Source organism: Adiantum capillus-veneris, chromosome 28, assembly GCF_014529385.1.
Source record: "Adiantum capillus-veneris isolate H3 chromosome 28, ASM1452938v2, whole genome shotgun sequence".
NCBI lineage: Eukaryota > Viridiplantae > Streptophyta > Polypodiopsida > Polypodiales > Pteridaceae > Adiantum > Adiantum capillus-veneris.
In genome coordinates this window covers 105,506,899-105,524,978 of record NC_140958.1, presented here as the reverse complement: position 1 = coordinate 105,524,978, position 18,080 = coordinate 105,506,899, and the positions used below count along the sequence as shown (strand labels likewise).

Sequence of the window (18,080 nt, the reverse complement as noted above, 5' to 3'; positions counted from 1 at the left end):
GGTTAGGCTAGTCAAGCCTTTCATGCTTGAGAGATGGTGTTTTTGTTAATGGAAGCTTCTACTTCTCTTTTTTCCTTGTCAATCTCTATCCATTACTCTTGAATGCATGCCTGATATGAGGGATCGATGGCTTCATGTGCATTTAAGTTCGTAATCCAACCACTTGCCATTGCAAACTCCTTGTGATTTTGCTTTTGATTACGATTTAGTTGTAAGTAGAGTTCGTCAAATGGTTTCAGCATGTGATTGAGGGAGGTGCTTCTCCTTGTGAGTTCATGGTGCCCCTGTCACAACTGCTGACGTGTCAAGCCATTGAAGAACGAAGCCAACCTGCAGATCCCGGCCAAGGGGTCTAAACCCTAAGAAGAAGCAATAGAAGAAGCAGAAGCAGCAAAAGAAGTCTTACCAACGTACGGGACCCCGTCCGATGGGGCAGGCTCGAAAGAATGTGCAACAGCTGATGATGTAGCAGGAGGACGCTGGAATGCTGACGTGGCAACTTGTACGGAACTACCGGATTTTGCGTTGACATGCTAACGTGGCCGCTGTACGGATTTTCGCACAACGCGCTGGCAGCTTTTGGTGCTAGTGTTTTTGGGACCAGATGCTTTTGAGTTTGAAGCTTTTCATGTAACTGCTTTTCATAGGCCAAGGGCCTTCAAATATGTGCAAAGGGCTCAGTCTCTGGCACTCTTCCGGGTGAAGGCAGAGCGGGAGTACCGGCATTGTACTGAGTTCAAGCAATATAAAGAGCTACCGAAAGGGGTGCCAAGGTTTGGGGCCAATGCTCTCTCGGGGTGGAACTCCGCTACTCCCCCGTCTCGTGTGTCGTGCACTCGCTCTCTCTCTCTCTTTCAGTTCAGTGTTATTTCAAGTGCTTGAAGTTATTCAGTCTATTCTTTTCCGTTGGCACGTGGTGCCCATCCCCGTTATAGCCCCATCACCATTGGTCTTGCTAGAATTGAGACAATCCCTACTACTTGCAAGCTAAGCTTGTGTGGGATTGGTAGGTTGAGAGGGAGGAGATTTGGGATGGGTGACAGCTATGTGCGTGTAGGAGTAGATGAAAAATTCTTAAGAGTTATATGGTGAGCTTGGTTTTTTGTTCTCGCCCTTCATGTAGGAAGGCTTGTTTCCATAGCTAGTCCAAGGGTCTCTAGCCCCAGACTAACACTTCATTGAAGCACTTGGATTTATATGTGCATGGGATGCCACTTTAGCGACAACTTCCCAATTTCTATTTCCATTGTTGTTGGCAAGGCATGCCATTTGACTAGGAAGTGAGAGCTATTTGCTCCAAACCAACACTTCTCCTCCTCTACATATTGATTGATTATGCTAATAGGGTATAGAAGGACATGAAGTGGATGATTGCTTCTATTGCATGACTAATTAAGAAGCAAAAAATATAAATTAGAGGATTTGTAATTTTGTGGAGATTATTTTTGGAACAAAAGTGTAATGAGAGATTTTGAGAAGAGATGTGAATTTTCTTGATTGCCAAAACCGCACACGCGAGCACACACAATGTTCGCACTGCGTTAACCATTCCTCCCATTGTGGATGCACTTTCCCACTTAGGAGTACATGAGCGAGAGGGCAATCGGGGGGGTGTTGAGGCACCGATGGTGAGTGGCAAGGGGGAGGGTGGTGGGGCAACAGGGCATGGGGCTAGGGTGAGTGTTGTAGGACTACTGCCAGTACTCCTACACCAGCAACCCACCCTCTTCACACCATGCACCTGCTTACACAATATTCATCAAAGCTGCATCTATTTGTTTTCCAAACATTTCCATGCCTTATTAGCACAAGCACGAGCTACACTTGGGAAATAGCCCATGATTTGCCATGCCGATAGAATTTTACACGATGATGCTACACCTTAGAGAAAAACTATTTTAAACACATAACATAGTATGCACATGGCAAAGGCTGCAAAAGCAACGACAGACGGAATTCCCAAGGAATTGCCACAAGGATGAAAGCACTAGCCTGCTCGATGAGATAACTACATGGGTACACACAATCGAGAAACCAAGCCTCTCCAAAAACCCCACGACCATGACTAGACTAAGAAAAAATAAAAACCTGACCCGTAGGTGGAACCCAATGACACAGGTAATCTAGGAAAAATACCCTACACCTGGGCCACCAAGAGGCACACTATATGTTACCGACAGTAGTATGGGGTGGGCAAAACAATGGCAAAAACAGGTTGAAAATGAGAAAACTGACTCACATAGTCCCAGCACAGCCACTAAAACAGCCATCACTCTCTATGATCAGCCTCTGGGAGATACAGGAGCACTAGCAGCTCTACCAAGACCAGCATTGGTGGAGAGAGAGAGAGAGAGAGAGAGAGAGAGAGAGAGAGAGAGAGAGAAGAGAAGACACACAAATGGGTCCCAACTAACCATCTCAAGAAACCCCCGCCCCCGTTGCCAGAGTGGTATTATTAGCTTTTCATTGCAACTTGTACACAAATGATAGACGTCAATGCAAGACTCGATCCTACTCTAGACGGATTACTGCCACGGCAACTCTGAAGACAGGCTGATTTGAGATCCAGCTCAATGTGAGCTACAGATGGTAACCAAAGGGAAGATCTAGGCTGATTTGCACAATCGATGTGAGATGATTCAAGGGTTGAATGTTGGTTGCAAAACTGCAGATCTGAGACACCTCCAAGGCTGAAAACGCAGCATATCTGTAGTGTAGATGAGGTTGAATGCTGGCAGTAATGGGTGTCACAAACTGATGACGTGGCATGACCACCCGCGCCCAAACTTGATGACTTGGCAGAGAGCTATACGGACAGGCTGGCAGCAGTACGAATTTATGAGTTTTGTGCTGGCATGCTGACGTGACAGATTGTACGAATTTCCGCGTTTCACGTTGGCGGCTGCTGACGTGGCAGGGCTGTATGGATTTCCGCAATTTGCGCTGATGCTTTTTGGTAGTTTTTCAAGACCAATTGCTTTTGGAACAGTTTGCTTTTGAGTTTAACTGCTTTGGGGCTCAGCTTTTGGGCATCCCTTGTAAGAATAAAAGAGCCCTAAGGGCCTCACTTCTCAAAGCATCTGGACGCAGAGTCTGAGAGCAAAGGTCCCTCGGGAGTCGTACTCTGCTCCAAGATTAATATAAAAGAAATACCAAAAGGGGCCAGTCTTTGTCTCTGGGCACGGAACTACACCGGGCCGTGTCGACCAAATTGAACTCTGATTGTAAAGTTGTGAAGTATTTAAGTGATTCTCTCTCGTGTCGCGACAGAATCTAGACTTGAGGTGTCCCAGTTTGTTGCAGTAGTATCAGAGCATCAGGCGTGTGCTTTTCTCAAAGCATACCGGTCCTATCAAAGAGCAGACAGAGCACTTGGGCACACTTGTAGAAACTGTTATTTGAAGTATCTTCGTGTCCCGACCCCGAACTAATTAGGCACTCCCACCCTTACGTCATCGCACATCGGGCGCGCTCCCCATTCATCGCTCTATCTTACAGTGCATAAAGCCATTAAGAATCCCAGATTACACATGGGTTCTTGTGAAGAATCTGATAGAGATAACACCTCTCAACGGGAAGAAAAAGACAAGTTGAAATTCGGCGCAGGAGCTGAAAAAAGAATGAAGATTTGGGCAATTTTTTTTGGTAAAGTTTGCCAGAGCAAAATACAAAAAGTTTGTCAGAGCAGAATACAAGCGTCCACTGCAGGTTGACATGGGTGTGAAAAGATTAATAAAGTACTCCAGAGACCCGAGATTTGTGAAACACTTGAAGATTACCCGATTGATGAGATTCACTCGAGATGGGGTGAGGCCATTGATTCTCCTCTCAAGACGAGAGGAAAGCTGAAAGGACAAACGAGTGCAGAAAAGCGGAAGCTTTACTCGCAGGAAGAGCTGGAACAGAACAGTTGACCAGAAGATGAACCAGATATCGGAAAGGACACTGAAAGGGATACTGATGTACTGACAATCTGGTTATTTGTGACAAATAACCGGCAATAGAAGCAAGGAACTCGCTTCTGTATGGATTGGGAAGCATGGAGCTAGACATCCACTCTTTGCAACGAGGTGAGTCACCTCCTTGCCTATTTTGCAGATGAAATCGAGGATGAGATGGTGGCATCGAGAGCGACGGAAGCCCAGGAACGAATCGGATATCCTTTCGATTCAAGATAAGAATGATGAATTTGAATGAATGAATAATGACGCATGTTAAATGATTCTAGAGTATCAAGACTCCCATATGAATGAGATGACTGGATATTGTGGTAAGCGCATCAAGAGTTCCTGCGGGATGAGATGGCCACACAGAGATCTAGGTGCATCAAGACTTCTAGACGGATGAGATGACTAGATGATTGAAACACTGTGTTCAATATGAACTAAGTATGTAAATGAAGAACTTTGAACTAGGAATTTCCGAAGAGCGATCGAATCTTTTCTGTTTGATCGAAATCAATCAACTGTGGCAAATCACAATGGAAATGCCCATGCGTGGTGCGCATACTATCATGTGCTCGTTCGGAAACTGTGTCCTGCCACAGAAGAGACATGGAATGTGACTTCCTGACATACAAACTTTTCAGCATTTCATGAACAATCCGCATACATTCGTGCTCATCCATGAGAGAAACGTGCTCAACATACAGTATGTCATGCCTAGGAAAAGGGATCACATAACGATGCTGACTAAAATACAGGAAACCTTCACGAATGAAACACTCGAACAATGTGTGCGTATCAATCATGCGAACACATAATACTTCCTGTGATGGTTCTTTGGACCAAGGCTTGAGAGCCAAGATCGGTTCTTCGTGATTGATCGAATCTACAACGAGGTTAGCTTCGCTAGGAAAAGCATCCACTAACACATCATCCTTGTGAACAATCACATCATTTTCATGCAATTCATCATGCTTGTCTTTTTCATCCAAATCATCATGCAAATCATTATCATTCAAATCATCATGCTTCGCATAATCATGCAAGTTCTGTGTCATGCTATGGAGAAAAAGAGACTGAGAGAGTCTACTTATCTCAAATCCTTTCAACCTTGTTCTGCATATTAGCAATGAAAGATGGAGAAGGAGAAGTATCCACTCCATGAAAGGCAGTAGGAGAATCACTTTCGGCATTGAGAGTTATAGTATTAGCCGAAAAATTTATGAAAGCATCAGTTTCACGAAACCACTTAATACCTAAAATCATATCACATCCTGAAAGAGGAGAAACAACAAATCTTATAGTGAAGGCAGTCTGTTGAATTGCAAACAACACATCAAGCATTCCTCGGTGATGAGAGCGTCCATACCAGGACGAAAGCCAGAGACCTCGATAGGAGATCTCAGACTAACTTCGAGGCGGGCTCTCTCAACAAGAGAGGAACTGATCGCATCATGCATACTACCTGGGTCAAACAATATGACAAAACGGTGCCCCGAGGTACGACCATAACATTTAATGAGAGAATCATCAATGGGAGGGTCCTGAGAAACTTTGGGCACAATCGTGCTATCATTCATTGCATTGACAGATGTAGTGGGTGCTGTGGGTTCTTTAGATTCATTCGATTCAAGCTTAGGACATGTTCATTTTATGTGACCCTTAATGTGACAATGAAAACAACGACCTTCTTTAGAATAAGTGCTTTGTTCTTCCGAAGTGATGTATCCTCCTACAATTCCTTGTGCTACCTTTTCATCTGGAGTAAGCTTAGGTTTAGCAGTTGTGTAAGCCTTACCCTTAGATTCATTGGAAGAATTCTTTGATGAGAGACTGTTGGAAGATTGGTTAGAAGAGTTATCATTCTTACCATTCTTACCGTTCGGCGGGTTCTGAGAAGTCTGTGAGGTACTTGTGGAAGTCTTGTTCTCCTTAGGCTTTCCCTTATTGTGCTTCATCTCCTGTGCGAGAGCAATCGCTACCGCCTTGTTGAGATCAATTGGATCGAATACCTCGACATCGTACTTGATATGCTCGTCCAATCCAAAGAGAAAAGCCTCTTTGCGCTCATCATCCAACATGCATAATTGGGTACCTAGCTACAAAACACGATTAGAAAAAGACATAACCGGCATACCATTTTGCTTGAGAGCGCGTCAATCGTTCTTCAATCGTGCGAGGTACTGAGGTGGCATAAACCGCGCCTTGAGCTTGTCTTGGAAATCAGCCCAACTAAAAGAGGCGTGAAATCGTCGGCTGCCTCTAGATGCGCGGCTAGCTGTGCCTCTTGCCATGCGTGGTACCAATTGATGGCATCATCGGCAAGGTACATAACTGCCATCAGAACTTTGTTATTTCCTGTCTTCTTAGTTGTCGCAAAATAAGCATTAAATTGATGCAACCAAGAATGAATAATTGTAGCATCCATCTTACCGTCATACTTACTGAAAGTCAACTTTTCTGTAACTGGATGGTTGGAATCCGCGTCGTGGCTTGCGCCACTTGATGAACTCCCACGATCTTTGGGTGGTTCGGTCTTCGAGGCTAGAATGTGGGAAATAAATTCTTGATGACGAATCTCCCTTTGAGCCTCTCGTTCATTGCGCTCGCGTTCGAAAGCAAATCGATTTTCTTCTTGTCTTGCGGCAAGAGCAATGCGCTCACGTTCCTGAGCAAGTCGATTTTCTTCTTGTCTATTCATCATGGCCATCATCTGCTTGACCACTGCCTCCAGAGGGTTTGGCGTAGATGGCGAAGGGGGAGGGTTGAAGAAATCATCTCCGGGTGGGGATAGGTCTTCGTCGCCTCTCTCATGCTCATCATCTAGATGCGAAGTATCCATTCCGCTTCGGGTGACGACCATGCACTATAATCTTGGGGTCTTAAGCTCGCGAGGAACTTGGGTTCTTGAGGGTCTTGGGGTTCTTGAGGTCCTTGATTCGTGAGAATCTTGGGTTCTTGAGGTTCTTGAGTTCTTGAGGGTCTTGAGGTTCTCTTTCGCTTGCAAATCACGTTGGAGAAGGATCTTCTCTTCACCCGAGTTCTACTCCTTTCTGCGGACGCACCCCTTGGCGGCCTTGCGCTCACACCAAGGTTGCTTTTTCCCACCTCACGTCGATTGGCCGGCCACTAAGTGCACGGTCCGCTCTCAATGAGTGAAAAGAGACACAAGGGGAGGCTGGACAAGCCCTTCTTTCTTGGGATTCCTGTCACTCTTCAACAAAACACGATTAGGAATCGCCACGCCCAAGTAAACTTGGGTTCGTGCGATCGCAACAAGCAAAAAATTCTTGTGGTTCTTGTGGTTCTTTCCTTGAGTAATGCAGAACACTTCCAAAGCTCTGATACCAATGTTAGGTGCAGCGGAATGAATGTTGTATTTTCTCAAGATTAGTGATCTTTATTTGCTCAAGGTTCCTTTTAGTTCTTAGGGAAGGAGAGAGCCTTCCGTCTTGTAGAGTGTTGTGGTCACGGACAAAGTGAGTGGATATTGTGCGTGCAAGTGAATGAGACTGAGAGAAGGAGAGAGAAGAGATAGGACACCCAAGAGGTTGTCGAACCCTCCTGCGAAGGCCCCACTCTCGTCGGCGAGAGTGGTCTACTTGATTGCACAAAAGTGTACAATGCGTATGCAATGGACTGATGCAATGGGACTATGCCGATGACGACGACAGTGATGACGATGGCTAAGGCTGAAATCTGTGATCTTCTAGGGCTGAATTCGGGGTTGTCTTCGTGGCTGAAAATGACTGTTTTCTTGCTATTTTCATGGCTGAAAATGACTGGTTCATTCAGGGGTCATGCTGAGGGTAAAACACTAAGGATCGGTACCTTTTTGAGCTGAGTTTCTGTTGTTGCTTGAAGGCTGAAAAACGCTGGTCTTATCTGCCTATTCTATGCTGAAAAACGCTGGTATGGCAGCAGGTATGGCTGCGTTTTTATGGGCTGGAATACTGCTGTGAAAAACACCACCTTAGGCTGAAACCAAAATGCTGAATCTGCAAGTTGGGCTGGCGTTTTTGTGAAGAAAACGCTGGGCTGGTTGTGTAGCGTTTTTGCAAGCAAAAACGCTGGGCTCTCTACTACTAGCACGGGGAGGAAACTGCAATGCTGGGGGATCCAAGTGATGAAGGCGATATCTGCAATGAGGAAGCGCCAATGGCTGAAGGGAGGTCGATCTACTGCTTGGAAACGCTAGGGGATGCTGAGGGGGGGGTACTGCTGAGAAGTTGCCTGTTGAGCGGGAAGCTCCTGCTGCCTCTTCTGCCAGAAAGTGCTAACTTGGGTTTGCTTATATATTAACTTAGCAAAATTGCCCTACCTACTTTTGTTGGAAAGTCACTTAAAAATAATAAGTGAAAATACCAATAAATAGGAAAATAGGCTAAATGCACTGGAAAATTCCCCTAACTGATGCTAATGGATTTTGATGGAAATTCCGATGATCATGCTGTGTGCAACCAGAGGATATGCATCTAAGCTAAGTGACTGGGCATGCACGGTCTACAAATAGACTCACAAAGGTGCCAGATCACTGCTAATCTAAACTTGACTGAACCGACTAAACCCTGCTGTGGTGTAGCTTGTCCACGGACACATAGGGTTGGGATGTGTCACGTGACACAGCACCTTCAACAATCTCAAATGGCGCCTTCCCCGACGAAGAGTGTATCGTGTTATTGTAGGCAAATTCCACCAAAGGTAAGTACTTTTCCCATTGAGTCTTCTGATATGAGATATAAGACTTCAATCAATCTAGAACCACTGAATTGGCAATCTCAGATTGCCCGTCAGTCTGCGGGTGGAACGATGACGAGAACTGCAACCGCGTGCCAATGTTCTCCCAGATTGCCTTCCAAAACAACTCGTAAATCTGGGGTCCCTGTCGGAGACAATTGTCTTAGGCATGCCATGTAATCTGAAGATCTGGGTCACAAACAGTCTTGCTAAGTGATCCGCCTTGACTATCTTCTTCACTGGAATGAAATGAGCCTGTTTGCTAAATCTGTCAATAACAGTCCACGTACCATCGTGACCACTCTGTGTTCTCGGGAGATCAAAAATGAAATCCATTGCAATACTTTCCCAGGGGCAAGTGGATATGTGTAAAGGCTGTAACAATCTCTGTGCTTTATGCCTGTCAAACTTGACCTTCTAGCATACTAAGCAACTGCGCACAAACTCTTCCACATCCTTTTTGAGTCTCGGCCAAAAGAAGTATCTCTCTACCCCTTTCATAGTGGTAGCAATGCCGCGGTGACCCGTTAAAGGTGGACAGTGGCATTCAATCATAACCTTTTCCCTCAACGGTTGTGTAACGCACAACATGGTTTTTCTCATCAAGTAGCCATCCCGAATGGAATATCCCGCTACTGTCTCCCCATCCCGTATCCGTGTGAAAACGTCTACAAAATTTGTATATGTGGCATACTGGTCGACCATATCCTCGAAGCTCCTATGATGTATCGCGGAAATAGCCAGAACCAACGACTTCCGAGACAAAGCATCTGCCACCACATTCTTCTGTCCCTGCACATGGACAATCTGGAAGTGAAACTGTGACAAGATGTTCGCCCACCGCATCTGCTTTTCCGAAAGCTGCTTCTGTGACAAGAAGTAGCGCAAGCTCTGATGGTCTGTAAAGACAGTAAAATCCGCTCCGAGTAGGTAATGCCGCCACTGAGTAAGAGCATGGATAACTGCCAAACGCTCTTTCTCATAAATCTCTGCTGTCATTTCCGGCCTTGAGAACAATCGGCTCTCGTAAGCAATGACATGGCCTTCTTGCATTAAGACCGCACCCAGACTACGACCACAAGCATCACAATATACTTCAAATGACTTCTGCAAGTCCGGCAAAGTCAAAACTGGTCCTGTAGTCAATTTCTCTTTCAATGTCTGAAACGCAGTCGCCTCTGTGGGTCCCCACGAGAAAGGGACTCCTTTCTGTGTCAATATATGCAAAGGGGAAGCAACCTATGCAAACTTTCGAATGAACCGCCTGTAGTACGAACACAGTCCCAAGAAGCTTCTAACTTCATGGACATTCTTCAAATCCGGCCAATCACGGATAGTCTCTATCTTGGCCGGATCCATTTGCACTCCTGCTGCTAAGACAATGTGTCCCAAAAAGTATATCTCTGGTAGGAAAAATTCACTTTTCTTTGCATTAATCACTAACTTGTGATCTCGTAATGCTTGAAAGACCTGAAGCAGATGATCTCTGTGTTCTGCCTCATTATTGGAGAAAACAATGATATCATCAAAGAAAGTGTCAAAAAAGAGCGAGTACTATCGAAAAATCCTGTCCATCATCCGGTTAAATGTCGCAAGAGAATTGGTTAAGCCAAAAGGCATCACCAAAAACTCAAATAAACCCAAAATTCGTCCGAAAAGCTGTCTTGTAGACATCTCCCGGCGCGATTCTGATTTGATGATATCCACTCTTCAGATCAATCCTGCCAAAGCACGAGGACCCTTGTAATCTGTCGAGTATATCATCGATCCTAGGAATCGGAAATCTGTTCTTGATGGTGATTTTGTTGAGAGCTCTATAATCAATGCACGTTCTCCAAGATCCGTCTTTCTTCAAAACCAACAACACTGGAGAGCAATACGGTGAAGTACTACGCTAGACAAGACTCTTTTCGAAGAGGTCTTTCACTTGGTTCATAATCTCTTCATTCTGTGCTCGGCTCACACGATAAGGTGGCCGGTTTGGTGGTGTGCTTCTAGGTATCAGATCAATGGTATGATCTTCAGGCCCTCTATAAGGCAATCGGCATGAGTGTGGAGAAAAATCTTGGCGTTCTTTTGTTCAGGTCAAAACATATCCGACCTTTATCCATCGTTCAGTTCTCTCCCAAAAGAATGAGTAAAGAACATCAAGTACAATCTCTGAGCCCTTCATTTGTCAAAGTCGCTTTCTCGGCCCGGTAGTCAACCACGGCGTAGTTCTTGTGGTACCAAGGGATTCCGAGTAGAACGTCACTCGCGTGCCCTGAACACCCCTGTCATTGCAAACGAAGTTTGCCAATGCTCGGTGTAATGGCAACATCCCGTCCAGGTGCCAGTCGAACTACCTCCGCCTGTGGCCTCAGCCTGTCGGGCGTAATTCCAAATCGAGCCTCCAATTCCAAGTGAAAAGAAGTTGGCCTTGGTACCAGTTCTGCTTTTTATCTGCCTTTCTGCCACGTCTCTCAGCTGCTTTAGAACTTTCTTCATCTTGTTCATTCGGTGCCTTGTTAGGGCACTTCGCGGAGATATGTCCATGTTCTCCGCATCCAAAGCACTTCCCCTCTTTGATGAAGGGAGCTCTCTCCTCAGGAGTAAGCTTAGGTCGTGCATCCTTCTTTTCTGGATTGCTCTTTTTCTTTGTACTTTCATTTGCTGAAGTCTGTTCGGCTCGTTGTGTCATGACCGCATCGGTGGGAGGTCAGACTGCCAGAGTGAATGGCAAAGCCCCACTTCGCATGACTCATCAACTCCTGAATAGAAGCTGACTTCTGTTCCAAGCAGTGATCTCGGATCTATGTAGGTAGACACAAGGTAAACCGCTCAAGAACGAGATCTTCTTGAATGAAGAGGCGGGTAGAAAAGATCTCCAGAATCTCTCGCAATAAGCATCCACTGTATCTCTCTTGGTCATCCGAAGATGGTTCCAAGCAGCTCGTATATCGCGTTCATACTCTTGAGTCAACCAAGAAGAAACAAAAAGCTTCTTAAATTTCAGTCATTTAACTGGCGCAGTCTTGTTTAAAAGAAGCGTGGACCACCAAGTTCGAGCATTTCCATGAAAATAAGAGGATCTTGGAGTGCTCTGAGTAGCGTCTTCCCACGAAAGCGATGTCAAATTGCTGTATAAAAGACAAAGCCTTCGAAGCATCTTTGTATCCTGAAAAAGTGTCAAATTTGATCGACTGTCCACCTTCCTTAAACTCTCGGACTTTCTTGCTTTTATCTTCCACAAAGTCATACTGGTTGGCTTTATAAAAATTCTTCTTGTTCGCATAAAAGTTGTCGTCAGCAAAGTCTGAACTATCTGTAGACGAGTCCTCTGTAGAACTATCACTCACTGGGCGAGATTTAGACTTCTTTGCCTTTTTCTTAACCTTTCCGAAGCGTTGTTTCTTGCTTCGTTTTTTGCCTTTTCTGTCTTCTTCGCTCGGATCTGAAGAGCTAGAAGAACTGGAAGAAGAAGAAGAAGAAGAAGAACTGGGTACTCCTTCGCTTCTTTTGTTTCTTTGCCTTATCAAATGTCGACTGACAACCCAAATAACCCAGGAAGTCAGTTCCTTTCTTCTGCTTTCTGCCGTGCTTTTTAGCTTTGTTCTGCGCATCAAAAAGCTAAGCAATCCGTGCATCAACCACCTCTTCTAATTCCTTCTCTGAATATTGCTTGTAAGCAGAAGGTTTCTTGAGAGCAGGTTTCGGGGATGGTGTTGTGATTTTCTGCCACTGCTCGTGCACTTCTTGAAAAGAAGTCTCGCTCATATATTTTGCCAATTTCGGGTCCTTCGCAAAACTGAGCAACATCTTTGTTGCATCGCCGATCAATTGACGACGCTTCATCTCTCGTTGCTCCGCCTGAGTAGGCCGAGGCGGGCCATACTCTCTGCCGGAATCTTCGTTCTGATCCCTGCCCGCTTCCCCAGATGCAGAGGGAGTCGACTGATCCTTGCGTGAAGCCATAGGTGCCGCGGAAAAGAAAAATTGGGGACCGGATTTCCCGTAGAAGAGAAATCGGCCGGGCTCTGATACCACTGTAACAGACTTGGACACTCCAAGTCAAGAATCAATCACAACAGCACCAAATAACCACTTCAAAACAATTCACAGATCACAATAGATTTGCACTGGCCCGGCGGAGTTCCGTGCCTAGAGATATTGGCCCCAGAGACTGGCGCCCCTTTCGGTATTTCTTTATGTATTAATCAATGTTCAAAGTACAAGAGAGCGGTTAGGGTTTCACTCTCAGACTCTGCGTCCAGATGCTCTGCAGAGTGTGAGCCCTCACCATTTATTTATTTGTTTTCAAGGGATGCCAAAAGCAGAGCCCCAAAAGCTTCAGATCAAAAGCCTAAAAATAAAAGCAAAATCTCTTTCCTCTCTCAGGCTCTCTTAAGCTTTAGGAAAATAAAGCAAAAAGTATTCTCTCTCTCTCTTTCTCCAATTGCGTAGAGAAAAGCTGGCTGCTGGCTGCCGCGAATTGCGCCGCTTTTTCCAGGCCCTGCCGTACGGTGTCACATCAGCATCTCAGCGCTTTTTCACTACTGCCCTTTTAGGGTTAGGGTCAGGGTTAGGATTAGGAATAGGGTTTCTACAGTTTTTAGGGTTTCTAGCAGATTGTAGGATTTGCAGGTTTTAGGTTTAGGGTTTGCAGATTTAGGGTTTTCAGCAGCAATCAAGGTTTCCTCTTGGGCAGACACGTCATCACTTTGTGACAGATTCTCGCACACGACAGTGCTTGAGGCGAATGACTACTTGCACACGATAGTGCTTGAGTCCAAAAATCTTTATAGACATGATCGCAATAAGGGATTAGTTAACCCAACATCAATGAGGTCCAAAATGGATTTAGATGTGGTTACTAAATATGTTGCTGGCAATCATGGTCTGAGATTTGGAATGAATGTTTTTGTGATTGATTGTCATGAGATGTCCTGTGACGTCTTGTGATGTGATGTGACTGTCATCATTGTACAAGTGCTAGATGTGTCGTGTCTAGTGTGTTAGTACTTAGAGTCGGTGTCTACTAAACTAGTTTATGGTTTATGCTTGATTTTGCAAGCGTAATCGAGGGCAATTACAATTCTTTCAAGAGGGGGGTATGTCACAAATTGATGACGTGGCATGACCACCTATGGACAGACTTGATGACGTGGAAAAGAGCTGTACGGACAGGCCGGCAGCAATACAGATTTTCGAGTTTTGCCTGACATGCTGACGTGGCACATTGTACGGATTTTCGCGTTTCACGCTGGCTGCTGACGTGACAGGGCTGTACGGATTTTCGCAATTTGCACGGATGCTTTTTGGCAGTTTTTCAAGACCAGTTGCTTTTGGAACAGTTTGCTTTTGAGTTTAACTGCTTTTGGGCATCCCTTGTAAGAATAAAAGAGCCCTAAGGGCCTCACTTCTCAGAGTCTGAGAGCAAAGGTCCCTCGCGAGTTGTACTTTGCTCAAAGATTAATATGAAAGAAATATCGAAAGGGACACCGGTCTTTTGGGCCAATCTCTCTGGGCACGGAACTACGTCGGGCCGTGTCAACCAAATTGAACTGTGATTGTGAAGTTGTGAAGTATTTTAAGTGATTCTCTCTCGCGTCGCGATGGAATCTAGACTTGGGGTGTCCAAGTTTGTTACAACGGGCATTAAAGGTTTAAGGGGCGCTTCTAATGGGCCAATAAGGGGCTGAGAGGAGGGCTACGATCATAGTTATCTGGAATGGGAAACAGGAATGAGACCAGAAAGGCCATCAAAGACGGAAATGGCTTGCTCATTTTATTGGAATGGTTTAGAAATGGCTTTTGTTAGGTATATTGTTATAAAACGTTTAGAACTCCCTCACAAAAAAAAGAACGTGAATGAGAAACAGGGGACTTTGGAAATGGAGTTTCCAATCCAATAGGCCTTGACACGGAGTTTCCTCATAACTATGACTACGATATGTGTGCCAAGAGATGCCTCAAAACTGCAAAAATGGTTGCTGAATTAGGAGGGCGATATGGGACACAGAAATGCCAAAGACAAGTGAGAATTGGGGTGCTAGCAAAATCTAGTGGAAATGGGGGGAGGTTGCTTATATTATATATAGACGTTTTTGGGACCTAGAGATCCGCAAGTCAGTTACCACCCAATAAGTGCAATGTGCACACCGTGAGTTTCCGGCACAATTATCACCGTATCTCACTGACTAATGATGCATTTGACATGGGGCCTTGACCCTCTTGTTCCCTTAACCCTAAGCTAGCTGGTGGTGTTGCCACATGCCCACCAACACCCGTCAAACACGCGTACAAACCATTTATGCAAGAGGGTTCCGAAATGGAAAAACCTATTTAAAAACTTGTCTAGACATGCAGTCCTACAAACACGCTCACAAAATTTCCAGTACTAAATTCCTTAAACCGTATAGACAAACCTTGGCTCCAATGACATAGTAGTAGCATGTCCACGTGGCACATACAACCATGTGCACATGACAATTTTACGTTTCCGATGGTGCTCTACAAGAACTAAAACAATAGTTCTTATGTACAAAATTCAAATAAAGTCAAAAGTTTGAAGGAGAACCAATCATCCCCTCCTAGTAAACACACTATTGAACTACTTTAAGTGATATATCTATATCTATGTTGCACTTTATGTTCACTGTTTGCAATGCATAGTCCTACCCAGAACCAGCACTATGGAAGGGCTATGGCCCAAGAAGTCCCCTGTAGGTGTAATTGTCGACGACCATGTGACAAGAGTGATGCAATTACTCATACTTGGTGGTGAACACATTAGAAGCTCATTCCAAGGATGCTCTTAACAATAATCAATGTCACAGAGGGTTTTGAGACACTCATTGTACATAGAAGCTTCTTTTAAATTGTTTCTACGACACGATTCTTCTTTTCACCACAACTATGGCTCCACACACAGCCGCATACAGAAGATGGCTTGCATGCACGCGCGCGCGCACACAGACCCAGAGAGAGAGTACCATTGTTGCTGCAATCGAAGCTGGCAGGCTGCGCTGCTATAGAACTTGGTATAGGGTAAAGGGGCCAATAGCGTGCCGGGTTCCAGTCCAAAAACGCGGTAGGCCCCTTGTACAAGTTTCCTCCAAAAGGAGAACACAAGCTAACCGATGGTGTATTGGTTAGCCGAGTGTTGGGTACAATCTTGATCATCCAATATCAAGATCGAGCTTAGTTGGCCACAATGCACTATATACACCCCGTGGCGTCTCCCTTTCCATGGTCGTTTTTGTTACACATGGAATTTCGAACTGTGTTGTACCGCTTCTGTGTCGTACCATTCAAGTTGGCCTTACTATCCTAGATAGCCCTTGTGTTGAGCTTTTGATCGTGCCCTCCCAAGCTGAAAACTGTTCTGTACACTGAGTGCAATTCTTCGCCTTCCTTAGGTGGCCCGCTATTGGCCCCTTTACCCTATGATTTACACTAAAAGGTGTGGTCAATTTCAATGACCATAGTAAGATAAGTGACCATGTAGGGAGGGCTTCATGACTCTCTCTCGTTGAACTCTTCTAAAAAAATTAAAAAAAAACAATTGAGCGCGGGGAAGGTAGCAAGAGAAACTTTATACACATTCATGTATTTACAACGGCACATTGCTGTATATTACATCTTCGAGGGGCAACAGTGAGACTTTTGTGATGCAATCCCAAGGTCAGGAGTTCGAGACTCAGAGGTTGTGTTCTCTTGGGTGTTGAACTCTGTTTGGTGTTGTTGTGAGCGTAAGCTCATTTATTTCCCTCTCTTCATTGTGTGCCGTGCGCAAGTGTATGTATATGGTGCACGTCACGATCTAAGTGCAGGATTTTACTCTCACATAATCTTTTCTATGGGTTCTTCCTCATCCTTAGTTTCCCACCGCTAATGTAAGTGTTACAAAAAAGTGTGCCAATAACACTATTATTCTTCCCAGAAGCTAGCAATTGACCAAATACAAGGGGTGGGTTCACTAGGATGAGAAATGGAGTGTTTTACATAAAGTTTTTGAACTACTTATTTGCCATAATCACAAACCAAAGAAGTTGGGTAAACTTCCAATTCAATGCAAAGAATTAATTCTAATCTAGTGTCAAAGCGGGCTAAAAAACTCACCTAAGCGAGCTAACTCAAATATACACAATGCCTTGTGCTATCCTTGAGTACCACAATGAGAGAGAAGAAGAAGGAAAAATTCCAAATTTTAACATCTCACGAACAAATTTAAGAGACTTCATAGATTTATTAAGACTTATTATTCAAGAGTAAATCGAGATAACCAATCTACCACTCTTACGTGAATAAAGAGGAAAAGAAATATGATACAAGATGACACGAGTTTTATGATAAGATAACACCATGTATGAGTCATACCATTTTTTTCTTATGTCTCATACAAAAACAAAAATAACCTCATAAAGCAAGCCCGGAGCTTACAAAATGATAAAGTTTGGAAGTCTAACTTCTACTTACTCTTTAAGCAGAGTTAAGAGGATAATGGAATTGACAACATCGTATCAATTTGTGTAAGGAAGGTTGTACAAGCTCGGAACATATGAAATAGTACGACTATGAACTGACCCTTTTGAAGCACATTTCTTTTTGAAATTAGATCTTATACAACTAGGAGGTATCCGTTTTTCAAAGAAGCAATGGATACCTCCTATACAAAGCCAATCCATCAGTTAAGTGTGCATCACTATTTATGGTCACAGTAGCACCTGTTGGAGCGAATACATAGTCTAATATTAATCGGTAAGACCTTCCTAAAGGCATGAGAGAGCTCAATATAAGGCTATTGAATCAAAGGGTGCGACTTTTCATTAATTGAAGTCAACTCTACACGAGAGGAAAGGACCAGCATATTTTCCCATCTTTGAACATGCACATGCTACACAAACAAGAGGGGGATGGAAAAAATTTAGAAGCAACAATCTGATCCCTCACCACAAAAGCAGCCATCAAAACGCAAGAGGCTAGCAGAGGCATGGCACTACAAAGACAATTATCCAAAAGGGAGATCATCGAGTTCAGATAGTAGCTATGGAAATGAATAGGATGATATCTATGTCAAGGTATGTGAGCAAATACAGAGGCTAACTATTGAACTGGACCTCTATCATAACTAGTGACAATATTGGTTTCCTCTACTTTAGCCTTGCCCTTTTTCTCTTTGTTGCTATCATCACGCTCTCCCTTCTTCTGCTCTTCTTTTTCACTTCTAGGTGTATGCAATTTTAGGTGTATTTTCTTTTGGCGCACAATGTGCATACTTAGATTGCCTATAAACAAGCATTTTATATGAATAGTATAGCACATTGTTGTTGATGTATTTACTCTTGAGAGCCAAGATTTAGTGCCTACGTAAAAAAACGTTTGGAAAGTCCTTAGATTCAATCAGTTTTGCAAAAG

General features: G+C 44.3%; 1 protein-coding gene across 2 annotated transcripts in view; it reads right to left on the bottom strand.

Moving 5' to 3' along the window:
- Window positions 1-15,811, bottom strand: part of ARP9 (actin-related protein 9) — a 196,344-nt gene extending 180,533 nt beyond the window's left edge. Inside the window, exon 1 of one of the 2 annotated variants that reach the window (XM_086504720.1) lies at window positions 15,656-15,811. In XM_086504720.1, the coding sequence (XP_086360846.1) occupies window positions 15,656-15,658 (3 nt within the window). In that variant the 5' untranslated portion in view covers window positions 15,659-15,811. The remainder of the gene's footprint in view (window positions 1-15,655) is intronic. The other variant, XM_086504719.1, reaches the window with a different exon arrangement.
- Between the last annotated feature and the right edge of the window lie 2,269 nt (window positions 15,812-18,080).